Raw genomic sequence first — 14,449 nt, forward strand, 5'->3', positions numbered from 1 at the left:
GCACACTTGTAAAACTTAATTGCTCCAATTCAAGCTACAGAAAATGTGCCCAGTTAACGTCGTTACAAATGTCTGCAGTATTATATGCTACAGAGTTGTTTTGAAAAAATATTTCACTTTGAAAACAGATCCATTGTACTTCAGTGAATATGTAATAGATGCAAATATGGTTTTCACCTAAGTTGTTTACTGTGTTGTCTTTTGATTCGTGTCATGTATATTGTTTCATGCATGTTTGGCTCATGTAGTCTGTTCCAGATATCTTCCAGAAGCAATTCTGAGAACAGCTTTTGTACTGTTTATACTAAACCGTCACTAAAACTACACTAGCTTCTTATATGCCTAAAGATTGCTGACTCTTTCAATAAAACAAAATAGCACTTAAATCATAAAGGACAAAAATCTTTTTCTCTTTTGTAATCTTACTTTAACTTTCTGTCATTTTTAATTTTTATAGCTGTGAAAGAGAACTCCTGTAAAGCTATCTGTCAAATAGTAGAGATACAATGTAAAAAGCAGCATTTCATATGAAGTCAAATTCCTTGTGAAAATGTTTAACCATCAATACTGCTATATACCATCTCAATGCTGATACAGATTCTTCCATAGCAGTATCTTGGTGTTGCTTTCACTTAAAAATTACAACAATATTTTCTGTTCTTCACTGCAGGTACTGTTCTTGAAAAGAAGAGAAAACATGGCTTATACAGTGAATGAACCTTAAACTTGTGGACCAAAAACTGAGATTTTTTTTTTTCATGAAGGATGGCAACACCATACGTTCCCGTTCCTATTCCTATTGGAAGTTCATCATCCAGCTTTACAAACAGAAACCAAAGAAGTTCTTCTTTTGGGAGTATCTCGACGAGTTCCAGCTCCTCAAAAGGACAGCTGGAGGACTCTACAACTGGTAGTTTTAAAAAGATGAGCGTGCCTGACCAGATTGGTTCTACGTCATCTGTGTGTAGTAGTCCACTTGTTAGGACTAAATTTACAGGTATGGATACATCCATAGAATACTGTACTCAGCCCGTAGAAGAAATAGAGCAGAATACAGATTCCAGGAGCTGGGAAGATCGACCGTCCACGCCTACTATACTGGGTTATGAGGTGATGGAGGAAAGGGCAAAATTCACTGTAAGTTTTGGGGATAGTACAGTTCATCCTGTAATGACAAGATAATTAATGTACTTTGCATTCTCTGGTAATTAATCCTGCAGTTCAGGGATACTGGAGTACTTTACAAATACCTATTCAGCTTCAAAGTACTGCCATCTGACAGGAAAATATCATTCCTGTTATACAGGTGGGAAAATTGAGACTCAGCAACAGTCTTTCCTGTAATTGTGTATGTGGAATAGAAGGAGTTCATTCTACTTCAGGTATCAATTTCTGCTGGAAAAGTCAGGAATTCCTTGCAAAGTTAGAATCCTTGTGAAATCAAACTTGAAGTTCTGGATAGTTAAACATCTTAAATAAAATGTAGTCTTTTATTTGAAATTAATGATAAGACACCTTCTTATTTGCCCTTCACAGTTATTAGTAACACGCAACATTTGTATTAAAGTGCAAACATGTAGTTTTCAGTTTCTTGCATTGCTAGGTTTAGTTTCTAATATGGAAAAATCTGTTCTGAAAACATCAGTGAGATGTCACATACGCAAGTATCTCATGACAGAATGCCAGCTTAACTGATTTGTATATTGATTTTTCTCAAAATGTACTGTAGCTGGCAATTAAATTTATTTTTATATGCCATAAATATATTAACGCATTTGTGCATCTGTTTTCGTGGATGTGGTTGAAACATTTCTCCGAGATAATTTAGCAATGCTTGTGGGACTGATGGAAGTTGTTTGTTACTAATTATTTAGTAATTATGTTACTTCACGAGAGCAACATTAATCAGAAATAGGTAAGGAGGAGGAAATAGCAGCCAAACTTTTTTTCCCCTTTTTGCTTTTAGATTAGAAAAATGTGGAATCTAATGCCCTTATGACAATTGAAATACTAGTAAAATCATCAAGTTCTCTTTACAAAGAATTAAAAATGTTGCTTTTTAATTACTTGAGAATGAAGGCTTGTCTTCTCATAAGTTTTTCAGTTTCTAACATCTTCACGTATGGTAGCATAAGAGAAGAGCCAAATTTTTTCTTACACGTAGATTAAAAGATTCCTTTTAAATAATACCTTCAAAACTAAAACAATGGTTAGTATTGTTATATTCACAAGGGTTAGCCTGAAAATATGCCAAGGTGTATTTCACTGTGCATGTAAGATGTTCTTCAACTGTAGTTACAATGACAACTTTGACTCCTTATTTTATGTAGAAGGCCAGGTTACAGTACAAACAAAACATTCTTCATCGTTAAAATGCTTGGATGCATTTTTGCTCTTCATGAGTTCACTTCTGTTGCTGTGTTTGTTTCTGAAAGCACGTAATTAACTGCTTGTTTTCAGTTGCGTGTTGAAAATAAGCTTGCTATTGTGCATTAAAAGCAGCAACTAATTAGTCCTAGAAATTTTGGTTGCTTCTGCAGTGCAAAATCAATGAGATGGAAGACAATGGAAATTAAATCGAAATCACCTGTAAAAGAGAGGAGACTCAATTGCCGAAGGTTTTTTACTGTTTGTTAGCATCTCATAGTTCCCAAAAATACAAATCTGAATTACTTAAGCTGGGTGATGTACTAACTTCCAAGAGTTAAATGTTAGTGCATGTAGGAGTGCATGGCTGCTGAAGCTTATGGGAGAAAAAGCCTAGGCTGAAAAATGTCTCTGTTTGTAAGCAGTTGGTCTCAAATGAGTTAGCAGTCCTGGAATGTGCAATTAGCATGGGGGTTTTTGTTTGTTTGGGGTTTTTTTTAAGCAAACTAAAAATGATAATGAGATGCTGAATCAGCCAGATATTGTTACTAAATATTGGAATGTTTTCATTGAATATTTTGTATTTGTGGAATAAGGCAATTCAGGATTGACTGGAATTACGTGAATTTGTTGAATTCATTTGTAGTTTTTTCCCAAGACCTGGTGTGAAGGAACAGACAGTTGGTTTTGTAATACTCTAGTTTTCCTTGTTTATTAATTACGAATCTTAAAAAGAAACCAAAACTTCTTTTGCAATTTGGCAAGAAAACCAAAAATGTTTTTTTTCAGGTTGACCATGTTTTTTTTTGGCCAGTAATTACAAGCTGATTGTGCTCCTTATTACGATTAAGTTGACCATAATTTGTGAAGACTATTTAAGTTGTCTAATATTTACTTGGAAACCATTCAAAGTGAGGGTTAGACTCACGGATTTTTTTCATGTGTGCGTTTGTAAGCAATGCCTCTGCAGAAATTTTAGTAGAATAAAAAAATAGAATAGAATACTGATTAGCAAGTAAATCCGCAAGCATATTCCAAAACTTCTTGTTCTATGCTTTACTGTGTACTAGCAAAGAGTCTTCACAATTTTATGTAGCAGTTCTGCTTTATGAAATTTTCATAAAATAAAACTGTTTATACTTCTGGTGCGACAAGAAAGATAAAACATTTGGACAAACATTTATACAGAAAATGCAAGACAGAAGAATTACGTTTTAATGCTAGCTTCTCAGACGTGTCTTGGAGCTTGAATTTTAAAAGCTAATAGTTTTTTTGTTAATGACTGAAATATTGCCTCTATCACAGTCCATGCTGCTGCTGCTTGAAAGTGGAATTCTGTATTTAAAAAGTAGATGAGAAGTACTTGCTGAAAAATTGCTTTTCATTTGCACCGTAGTTGTTTGTAGTTTGTGTAACTGACTGTAACTTAATATATTCTAGAATACAAAAGTGGTAAAAACAGTCTCACACATGCACAGAAGTTGGCTAGCACGGGGTTATCACATGCTGGGACTGCAACAAGAAAAATACAGTTATAACCTAAGACAGTCTGCTGTCAAAACATGAAATACTGGAAAAGATTTTACTATGTAACAGATTAGAAAATGTTTTAAATAGAACTTGGTTAAATGCCTATAAGGGATTGTTTATCATTATGATGCCAAAAATATCTTTTTCTTCCTTGTATTTTATTTTTTCCAACTAGAGAACACCTAAACTGGGAAAGCTAACCCAGTACAATTGCAGAGCCTCTTTTTCCTTACACTGGAGAAAGTAAGGTTGTGAGATGAGAACCCTTCTTTCCTAGACACTGTTTAATATTTTCTAGTTGAAGTTGTGTGGTGTTAGATTTATTGTGTCCAGGCATTTGAGTATCAGTCCTCCTAAAAGGTAATTGTTTGCCTTTTGTTTCATTATATTATTGTTTTATTTATTTATCCATTTGCTTTTAAATAGGAGAATGGTACTGCCGTGCTGTTGTCTTACTAAATCTGATTCAAAGGATTCATTACTTCAGTTCTATAGTGCTAGTATAATTGTTCTGATGTAGTTATCTAGGGAAGCGGTCATATTTTGCCTGGAAAAACAAAACCTAATGTTCGAGACAAATGGAACCAGAGGAGGATGTTATTTTTATCTTGCATCACTTTTCTTAGTGAAGCAAGTCAGATGAGACATTTTAAAACAGTATAACACTCAGTACCTGATTATTCCAGTCAACTTAAAACCAGATTGGCCTCAAGGATTAATGAGTAAAAGTATAATTCAGCAAAAGTTAAAGTATATCACTAAAACATACTTCACTTATATCTTTGATCGCTGAGACTTGTTTTTTCCTGGGGAATAAATCTGGATGCAGTTTCAGAAACTCCTCACATTTAATTATTTTCTGTCTGTATTTAGGTATTATAGAAACTTCTTCCTTAAATTCTGAAATTAATTTATACTGTTTGTACTGATAATTAAGTTTTTAAAAAAAAAAAAAATCCCATTAAGGATATTTTTTTATCCACAAGTTTTGTTTCATTGAGAAATAAAGAATAATTTCAGCCTTCCAGCCAATGCGGCGTGAAGTTCTGCACATCTTTCTGATATTCCTGTTTTTCCACACAGGTATACAAAATACTGGTAAAAAGAAGTCCAGATGAAAGTTGGGTGGTTTTCAGACGGTACACTGACTTCTCCAGGCTTAATGACAAGGTGAGAATTATACACTGGTAAATTCTCAGCTAACTTGCCTCACACTGCTTTCATGTTGCATTTTCTGTGTGTCTCACATTTTTGTCACTTTTTTCTTGCCTTTTTTACTACATATGAAACACATGCTGTATTAATGAATGAAAAACATACGATTCCTCATTTTTTCAAAGATACATGAAATAACTACAGCTAGTGTAAAGGAGGTATTTCTTCATCTGAAGCTATTAGTGTGCTTCATACTTTATTTCTAGTCTATGTGATAAAGGAAATTAAGTCTTTAATAGTTGTATCCCCTGCACGGAAATAGAACTACGGGCCTGTATTCTCTTGCAGGAATGATCCAGTAATTATTCAGCCCTTTTCAGACCAACAAACTGCTTTTTTTTTCCACGGTAAAACTGAAGTTTCATGAACGTAAGAAGTTCTTTGTATGTTGGTCAGTCCTCAGTTATTTTTGGTGTCTTCAGAGTTAGTTGTGAAATACTATATCAGATCTTTAAAGCTGAAAACAGACACCAGGTAAATAGGAGTTCTGGGTCAGCAACTTAATATTTTTAGAACACTTGAAAGCAAAAAATGTTTGTCTGAAAAGCACAAGTTTTTTTAATTGGTAAATAGCATTTGGCTATCCCATTTAGCATTATTTCTATAGAAGCATAAAAGTAGAAAAACAGAATTACACTTTTTGTCCTACTGTCTATACCTAAGTATAATCTTTCATTACAAGTTTAACACACTTTCTGCTATTATGTTCTTTCATGTTCAAACTTGTAGCTTTTTGATACTCCTTTTCTTTACCCATAGTAAGGGATTTTTTTGTATACCTTTTTCTTCTCCTTGGATCAATATACCTAATCAACCAAGAACTTAATTCTGCTGAAATTTTGAATATGGACTTGAACTTATACACTTCTCTGGGTTCTTGGTTTGATCTATTTGGAATTTTGTTAGTCTACCTTTAAAACATCAGTGCAATCTAAGACTTCTACAAATTTTTGAATGTGAATTAGAGATTTCTTTCTGAAGAAATTTCTGTCTTTTAATTCAGTCTATCCATAATTAAGGAATGCCTTGGTATTGGCAAAAGCCTGACTTCTTTTGAGATGGTGATGTTCTGGGGATTTCAACTCAAATTTCAGAAGTCAACAGTTTGTATTTTAGTCAGCTATGTCAGATATAGGTCAAGAACTGGCTTACATGCATTGACTTCTAGTGAGGTTATCAGTAGCTTGAAAAATTAAAATGCCACAGGTATTCATTTTAGAATAGACATTTAGATTTTACAAGTGAAGTCCTTCGTCTTTGCAGTCAAATCTTTTGACAAAAATGTTTGGCCTCTAGCACGATTTATAGGTATTTGGATTTTTGTTTAAAAGGAAGAACTTCATTTTTCCTTTGTGTCACTGACTGAAGCTTTTTCATCTTTCAGTATACATCTAAACTTTTATTACATTACTATTCTTTAATTCTCTAAAGATTCAGAATTATGGTATGTTTCAGTTCCTGGAGCTGTCATTTCTGTATTATAAAAAGCATAATGTCTTATGAACTGAAGAGTAACTGTTTATATGCACGCATCAGTGGCTCAAAAGGCATAGAGCAACACTTGCAATTCCTTGTTCTTTGATGGCAAATACAGACGTGAAGTTGCATGCACGTACACTTTCAGGATTTTCTGTACTCTATCTCCCAGAAATCCAATATAAACAAGAGAAATATACATCTTATAAGTCCTTTTCTCCACCATCCTTCTTGAGGTTGGTGGCAAATTATTCATTCCCTGAAATGGTATTAGAAACTTGGAATTAAATGCCAACTGAATTGAATAATCGATCACTATGATCACTATGTGAATCAGTTTGAAGCATTAACAGAGAGGGAATGGCTTTTCAGGAAGACCAGGTAAAGACAAAAGAGCAGTATGTTTTGTGTCAGGCATATACTTATTCGCAAGTCCAAAATGAACTGAGAGTTGGACTTTGGCAGTGGCTAAAAATGGAGAAAATGTGAGAACAGGAACAGTGTCACAATGGGGACATGTATAGATTAAAATCAGGACTAGATAAATGAATGCAGCTCAGCTGACTAATAGAAGCAGCTAGAGAACTTGCCCTGATCTCTCAAAGAAAATAAAGAAGGCAAAATAGATAGCCGTAGGATCCTAGAAAGTGTTTTGTACTTCCACTAGTTTCTGAAATATTTTTAGTAAGGAACAGCTAATAAAATAGAAAAGGAGTAAAAGATCTCAAAACCTTGAACTCTCCTTTTATGAATAAAATGAATAAGTGCAGTAGCAGGTTAAGACTTGAAAGGAACAGATTTCAGGTGTGAGCAACAAGTTCTTTGAATGTCAAAGCTATCTACTTTCCAGGCAATGAAGAGGTTATTAAAACTCCATACCTACTGAAAGAAGACAAATAGAAGATGGTGGCAAAGTAATCCAATGTAAAGGAAAGATGAGATATTGCCAGTATGGGTACACAAGAAGCCATATAGTGATCAAAAGTAATTAAAAAAATATACAAATAGAGATCAGCACAAGGAGAGTAATACAGAGTTCTGAAGACTGAGGCAGAAGTGCGGAGATGCAGGGTGGACTGTCACGGGATGCAAAGAGCAATAGGTCAAGTTCTATAAATCATTAGAGAAGTAAGGGAAGGAGGCAGTAAAATAACAGATCCATTACTTGAGAGCAAACTATGGGAAGCAAATAGCGAATGATACCACAAAGACTGAAATACTGCCTTTTGCTGAAATATTAACAAAAAATTTAATCTTAGTGGATGTTGGAACATGACAGAATTTCCAGCAAGGCTAAAATACAGACATTTGGCTAGATGCATAGGTTTTGTTTGTTAAGAACACTTAGTGGATTGGAGAAGTACGTGAAGAATACTCTTCAGTCCCAAAAAAATGGTGGGAAATGTCAAGTTTACTACTATACTGGTAGAGATGTTGAACAAATAATGAAATAGCCAGTCTTAAGAACCAAGAAGTTAACCATTTCTCCCTGAGACTGTGCCTCATGTGACATGCATAATCTATCACAGGATGATGTAGGGGAGAGACATCTAAAAAAGATGCTGGATCCAAGCAAGCAATCATCACAGCCAGCATAACTTGTCTGACCCACAGTTTTTCCTGCTGTGTCTGAGGAGTGTTCAAGAAAAATGCCCCAGGACTGTGCTGTTGAAAATTAGTCTGCTGACAGCAGCTAGCTTTCCCATACTCCCTTCATCCACAAAAGGATGAAGAAAAAAAACCTGTGGGTAGGCATACTCTTTGCTTAGAAATAAATTACATGATCTACATAACCAGACAAGTGAAATTACCATTAAGCAGAAATCTGTGCGGTTGAAAAATCTTTCCCAGCAATGGTTATCTGTGGTCCTCTCCACAGCTAACACAGGAACTCATCTTGTTACCTTGTCTGGGTTCAGTTCTATGCAGTATTTTATTAACTTAAGAGGGGTTATGGAGCATAGAGGGTACTTACATATACAGTATTAATCCTAACTTGGTAAGAGATGAAGGAACTTTGGAGGACCAAAGATAAACTTAAAAATATCAAGAAGAGTCTAGTATCAAGATGAAATTCAGCAAGAGAAGAGGAAGACATATACTTAAATAATAAAATGAAGAAATAAAGAGCTAGGCTTTGACAATAAACCATTCTATAAATAAGAAACGAGAAGTTATCATGGGCTATTTGAATATACAATACTTGGGATGTTAAAAAAGCACCTTTCTTGTGCTGTGAAACAGTATTTACATGAGCAAGAGTGATTCACTAACGTTCTTCCTTTAAACTGCGTAGACAGATTCTAGGTGAAACATTATCTGTTTTAACTTTTTTAAAACTTAATCTGCTGAAAGAGCTACCCATTAACTTTTTCCCTGAATCCATAAAGAGTAGTTAAATAAATAAAGCTGGCTGATTGTCAGAAGGCTTAAATTTCTTTGTGCAAGGATCAAGACACCCACTGAAGAATTACCTTGCCACTAGGTAAACATTGAGTGCTAAACTGTTTTCAAGGCAGATTCTGGAATCCCTGTTACTGGATCATTCATGTGAATATATTAGGTGTACGCAGTACATCCCTGACAGAAGTTGGCTTGATCCTGTCTTCAGAAAAAGATTAAACAATTCTTGTGGCAGTTGGAAGAACATTGGATTTTGTAAAACTTGTTTGCTTTTTCCAGTTGGTTGTAAATCCTCTTCGAGATTTTTCTGTGTCAAGCATTCCTTCTAAGAAAAGGCATCTAAAAATTGCTTTTTTTATCAAAGTGTTAATGTTTTTTTGATCTTCATACATATTAGAAAAATAATTAATTGGCATCCTTGGACAGGTCCATCCTTTTATGCTTCCATTCACTTGCATATTTCATTTCTGAATTCAAAGAAAATTTCTAGGTATTTCTGACGTTGAGTATACCCCGTTACTATTTAAGTAACTCAAAAATACAATTTTGCCTGTTAATACTAGGGTTTGAGCCACATCAGTGCATATTGAAATTTTAATATTCTGGGTGTACAAGGAGCTACTCTTTACTAGAAATATCTCATGCAGATGTTGTAATTCATTCTGCTAGCCCTCCAAAAAAGAGGAGTTGCAGAGTTGTAGGTTTGTAATGGGCTTTTATATATTTTATTTATATAGTACTTATTATCCCTGAGTACTTTAGAAGAAACACCACTGAAATGCTTACTCATCTGATACTTTTTACTTGCGTACAATTTTCTTGTACTTACTGACTCAAAGGCATTAAATAGCAAACTTAGAGACATTAAATAACAAAGCAAAGTTTTCATTCCTATTTTACATGATAAATTTGAGAGGTCATTTGATTGTGTAAGGCAACACAGCAAGTAACAGAATTGTGTCCACAATTTATGCTATGATTTGGATTGTACTTAGGGTTGAGAATTGCCTTGTGCTTGAACTTAACACGAGGCAGAAAGATCCTGTAATTCTGAGTAAAGTCAGTGCCTGTGTCAAGTTCAGTATTCCATCAAAACTTTTTTTTCTTGGTTTTCTTTGGCTTTGATTTCTATTTCAGCTAAAAGATATGTTTCCGGGCTTTCGGTTGGCCCTTCCACCAAAGCGCTGGTTCAAGGATAATTATAATCCTGACTTCTTGGAAGATCGACAGTTGGGACTACAAGCATTCCTCCAGAACCTAGTAGCTCACAAAGATATTGCTAACTGGTACGTGGTTAAACTTTGCTTGTGGATTTGGATTTTTTGTGTCCAAACACCTCATATAGACTCCTAGACTCTAGCAGTATATCTTTGAGCAACATAGTAAGGAATTTCATTAACATTCATGTTGTGCATTTGGTCATTATGTGAATTATTTTGTGTTCTGTTAGATTAATCCCACCTTAGCCTAAGCAAAAAAGGAATTGCAGTATTTTGAATTGTACATGGTAAACTACTAACTAAAAGCTGTAGTATTTAAAATGTTGGACTAATCCCGTGTTTCCTCCGAAAACATTACTTCTATGTGCTGAATGAAGAATTGATATATTGTTAATTTATATTGAGATTAAATGTTAGGCTTTCATAATGGAAAGTACCTACGCTATTATGTGATTAGTTCTTAAAATGTGTATTAAACTAAAGGTTTTTAATGTACGTGACATGATAGTGATAGAAGTACCCTTATAAATTGCTTTACATAAGTAAATGTAAGCCACAAATCAAAAAACGCTTAAGAGTCTGAAAAACATAATGTGTTTAAGCAACAAAGTGCAGAAGTCTCTTTGGATGGTATCTTTTTTTCATACAAAGTGGAAGATTCTTCCAAAGCTGGAAGATGAGTAGAACATAATTCTAGCAAATAAAATGTAAAACCAATTTAATATAGGCCAAAAGAGAATTTTATTAAACAAGTTGCTAGAGGCAGAGCAGCTGGTTCTAAAAACCTTTTCCAACACCAGAAATAAAGTTGTGAGGTTGCTGTACCAGAGATTCTTTGAGGAATGAGTCTGAGGAACTGTCTTCATCTGAAACTTCATTACAAACAGAGTAAGAAATTCTCTAAAGCAAACAGCATTCCTGCAAGAATTTTAGAGGAACTAAAGTGCAAAATTGCTGAGCTGTGAGACCATCTAATGCTCATATCCACTTTACTTTTTAGTAGAATGGCTATTACGACATTTGGCACAATTTTATAAGGCATTTGACTGTTGAGTCTGGGAACTAAAGATTAGTAAGTAAGTTTGACTTTTGGTACTGCTTGTAATAAAAAACCCAAAGTGGTAAGCAGGTAAACAAAGATATACTTGGAAAAGCAATAATGTCTTTTGCAGAGGGAACTCTATCTTACAAGTAGTTATGAGGGAGCTTGTATAAAATGGTTGAAAGGCAAAGGAAAAGGATTGATGGAGATTTAGGGATGTTACGTATGGAATGCTGGATCACAGTTATGGACAGTGGTGTTCAGAATATCTGGAAATTATCTGGAAAAGGGAGTGAGCAATGAGATCGTGAAGCATTATAGAGGATCCCAAGGCACTAACATTAAATTTCATGTCATGAACTGCAAAATGACTGTAAGTACATATGTACAGAATCATAAACTCAATTGTGTTTTTTTCAACCTGGAAAATAACTATTGGTATTGATACAGTTTTCTAAATCAGTTCAGTATTCAGCAATAGTCCAAAAGTTGCATAAAAATTGCTGAAGAGGAACTTGAAAGGGAAAAAAAATGTTATTGCTGTGGGAACCTGAATTGTACTTCCACATAGTCCAGTGCTAAAACAGAGCATTCAATTTCAAAAGAGGATCTGCTAGCAGTACAGAAGAGGCGAGCAAGAGCCCATGAAGCTACAGACAAACTTCCCTGCAAGAAGAGTACTGTTCTCTTTAGTGTGTTGTCGTGGGAAAGGGCTGGCTTAACAGGGTATATGAAATCATCAAGGGGATAGGGAAGATGACTCAAGAATGTTAGTGTTTTGGATGTTTCATAGTCATCTGTCAGTATGTCACACTGAGTTGTGAAGCTTTGTTGTGAGATGTTAGAGACAGAAAGCTTAAATGGTTTCAGAAAGAAATTGGGATCAACCTGTCAGCTTCTCTGACAGTGGCTATTAAATGTGATTATATGGGCAAAATATGTGGCTGAGAAGTTTAAGAATTACCTGATTATTAAATTACACAATGATGGGTGTGCCAAAAAAAAAAAAAGGAATTATTCTCTAAATGTCACTTATGTTGTGCTGCTGGAGACAGACCAGTGAGCTGGGTGGACTGTTAGTCTTCTTGAATAGATCTGAAGGCTTTATGTTTCATGTTGCAGCTAGTTTGGTATTTCAGCTAGCTTGTTTGTAGCTTTATGATGGTCCGTGTTGGACAAAATAGTGTTTGTCATAATTTAAGGCAAAAAAACCCCAAAACATAACTCTTAGACTGCATCACTCATCAGATACAAAAGGGAATTGAAATGTATGTGGAATCAGTTTGTATTTTGGTTAATGAACAGATAGTTAACTGAAATGTGGTTCTGAGGAGAACTCTCGTCTGTGTAAGGCTTTGCATGAAGATTAAGTTTTTTAATAAACTTTATAACCTATTGGTACAGCTTATGTTGTAATGTTTGGATCTATGGAGGGTCTGGATTCCTCAGGAAGTGATTAAAACCAGGGAGATTTGATCTGTCTTTTTTTTTACCCATTTATCAGAGAATTAAAGTTACTATTAATAGAAATTAATATTTTACCTTACATGAGCAGTGGTGAGCATCTGACCCTGCTTCCTCCTTAAAAGCTCACCATTTGCTTCTACACTTCTGCAAATAGGTTGAACTGCTTGGGTCGCACCAAAATCAAATGAGCCTTTTCTTTGTAGAGAAGTCTTTTTCATTTCTCTTTATGCACTGTATTATCATTGAGACATATTGATAGTGGGAAATATTGGCCTTTCAGGGATAGGAGACCTTATTTGGTATAACTATTTTTTAATAAAACCAGATTCACGAAGTAGTTTAAAGATAAAACGTAGGATGTTATGCAGGTGACTAAATTTAGAGTCTGCATTTTATGGATTTCTTCTCATATTTTGCATTGTATTGAAGATTCAGTGAAAGATCAAATGGAAATCCGCCCACAGAGTTTAATGTGTTCAAGAAAATTTCACATGACCCACGAAGTGCGAGAAAGAAGTTTAACCTGCTAAACAGTAGTGTCATCTGGCTTTATATAGATGACACAGCTCTCCTCTGCCCCCGCCCTATATAAGAAGAAGGTTGAAAGGGAGGAACTCAGTCAGCTGTTGAGTCTTGTCAGGGATCCCATGTGCGGCACTGCCCCTTCTTAACGCTGGTGTACGCTGGCGTTGCTGCCTCTCTTGAGAAGGATGTGAGCTAGCATAGGAGCAAAGAAAGAAGCCGTGTACAGCAATCTCTGTTACATGATGTAGAAGATTTCCGTGATACTTTCAAGGCAGAATTTTCTCCTACTTCTTAAATGAAAGGAAGAAGTGTAACACATGGAGGGGAGAGCAGCGTCAAAGCAGACTCTCGGAGTAAAGCAAGGCTGCAAATGAATGTTTATGCCATCAGGTGCCTATTTTAGTTAAAGAAACAATGTTTTCAGTGACGTGTGGCTTTAAGTTTCTTGCCTTCCTTATGTAAAATGATGAATCTAAAGCTTTCAATTTCAAGAAGTTTTGAAAATGATAGAAAAAGACAGTTTTCTGCCAGCAGCTGTAGGGAAAACAGGAAAAAAAAAAAGGTTTGACCTGATGTAAGCAGATGATAATGTAGATTGGATATTTTTGCACATTTATTTTTCTGGATATTTCCTTTTTCACTCACAAGCATTATTGCATGTTATGCCATTTTAATGTTACCCTTTAACACAATAAAATTACTAGCAAAATGTAGAAATTAAATACTTTTGAAATATGTTTGAACTGAGCTATGTGAATAAGGATGAAGATAGTGAAGAAAAATGATAAGCAGAAGTGTTTCCACATAATGAATTCTTCCGCATTAGGCGTACATGAGTTCATTCAGCACAACTTCATCTTTATGAAAAGAACAATTCAACCATTAAAAAATGGACTTGAGCATCACGTTGGAAAAGGGTCACTTCAAACAGATTAAACTACTTGGAGAAGGGAAAAAACAACCCTGCTCTTCTTGAAAATGTACTTTATATGCCTGAATAACTTTTCATTTGGCTTGAGGTTACATTTTCTAATAATTTAACTGATGACTTATTACCATCTATAGTTTTTTGTGCTAATTGGAGTGATAGTCTTCGTTCAAGTAGTGGAAATCTTTTATTATTTATTTGAGTACATGGGAGAAGCTGTTTTAATAGTACAGATTTAGGCTATGGCTTGCACAGATCATGGATTGATGAATATAA

General features: G+C 34.8%; 1 protein-coding gene across 10 annotated transcripts in view; it reads left to right on the plus strand.

Moving 5' to 3' along the window:
• Positions 1–14,449, plus strand: part of SNX16 (sorting nexin 16) — a 35,059-nt gene that overhangs the window by 4,293 nt on the left and 16,317 nt on the right. For all 10 annotated transcript variants that reach the window (XR_015703227.1, XR_015703231.1, XR_015703222.1 and 7 more), the window contains exons 2-4: positions 671–1,137; positions 4,981–5,067; positions 10,129–10,277. Coding sequence is in view for 6 of the 10 variants with exons in the window: in XM_087750798.1 (XP_087606924.1) it covers positions 766–1,137; positions 4,981–5,067; positions 10,129–10,277 (608 nt within the window). In the remaining 4 variants the exon portion in view is untranslated. The remainder of the gene's footprint in view (positions 1–670; positions 1,138–4,980; positions 5,068–10,128; positions 10,278–14,449) is intronic.

This window comes from Nipponia nippon, unplaced genomic scaffold (genome assembly GCF_047370975.1).
Source record: "Nipponia nippon isolate SJK-2023a ecotype South Korea unplaced genomic scaffold, ASM4737097v1 scaffold_1, whole genome shotgun sequence".
In the NCBI taxonomy this organism is placed as follows: Eukaryota; Metazoa; Chordata; class Aves; order Pelecaniformes; family Threskiornithidae; genus Nipponia; species Nipponia nippon.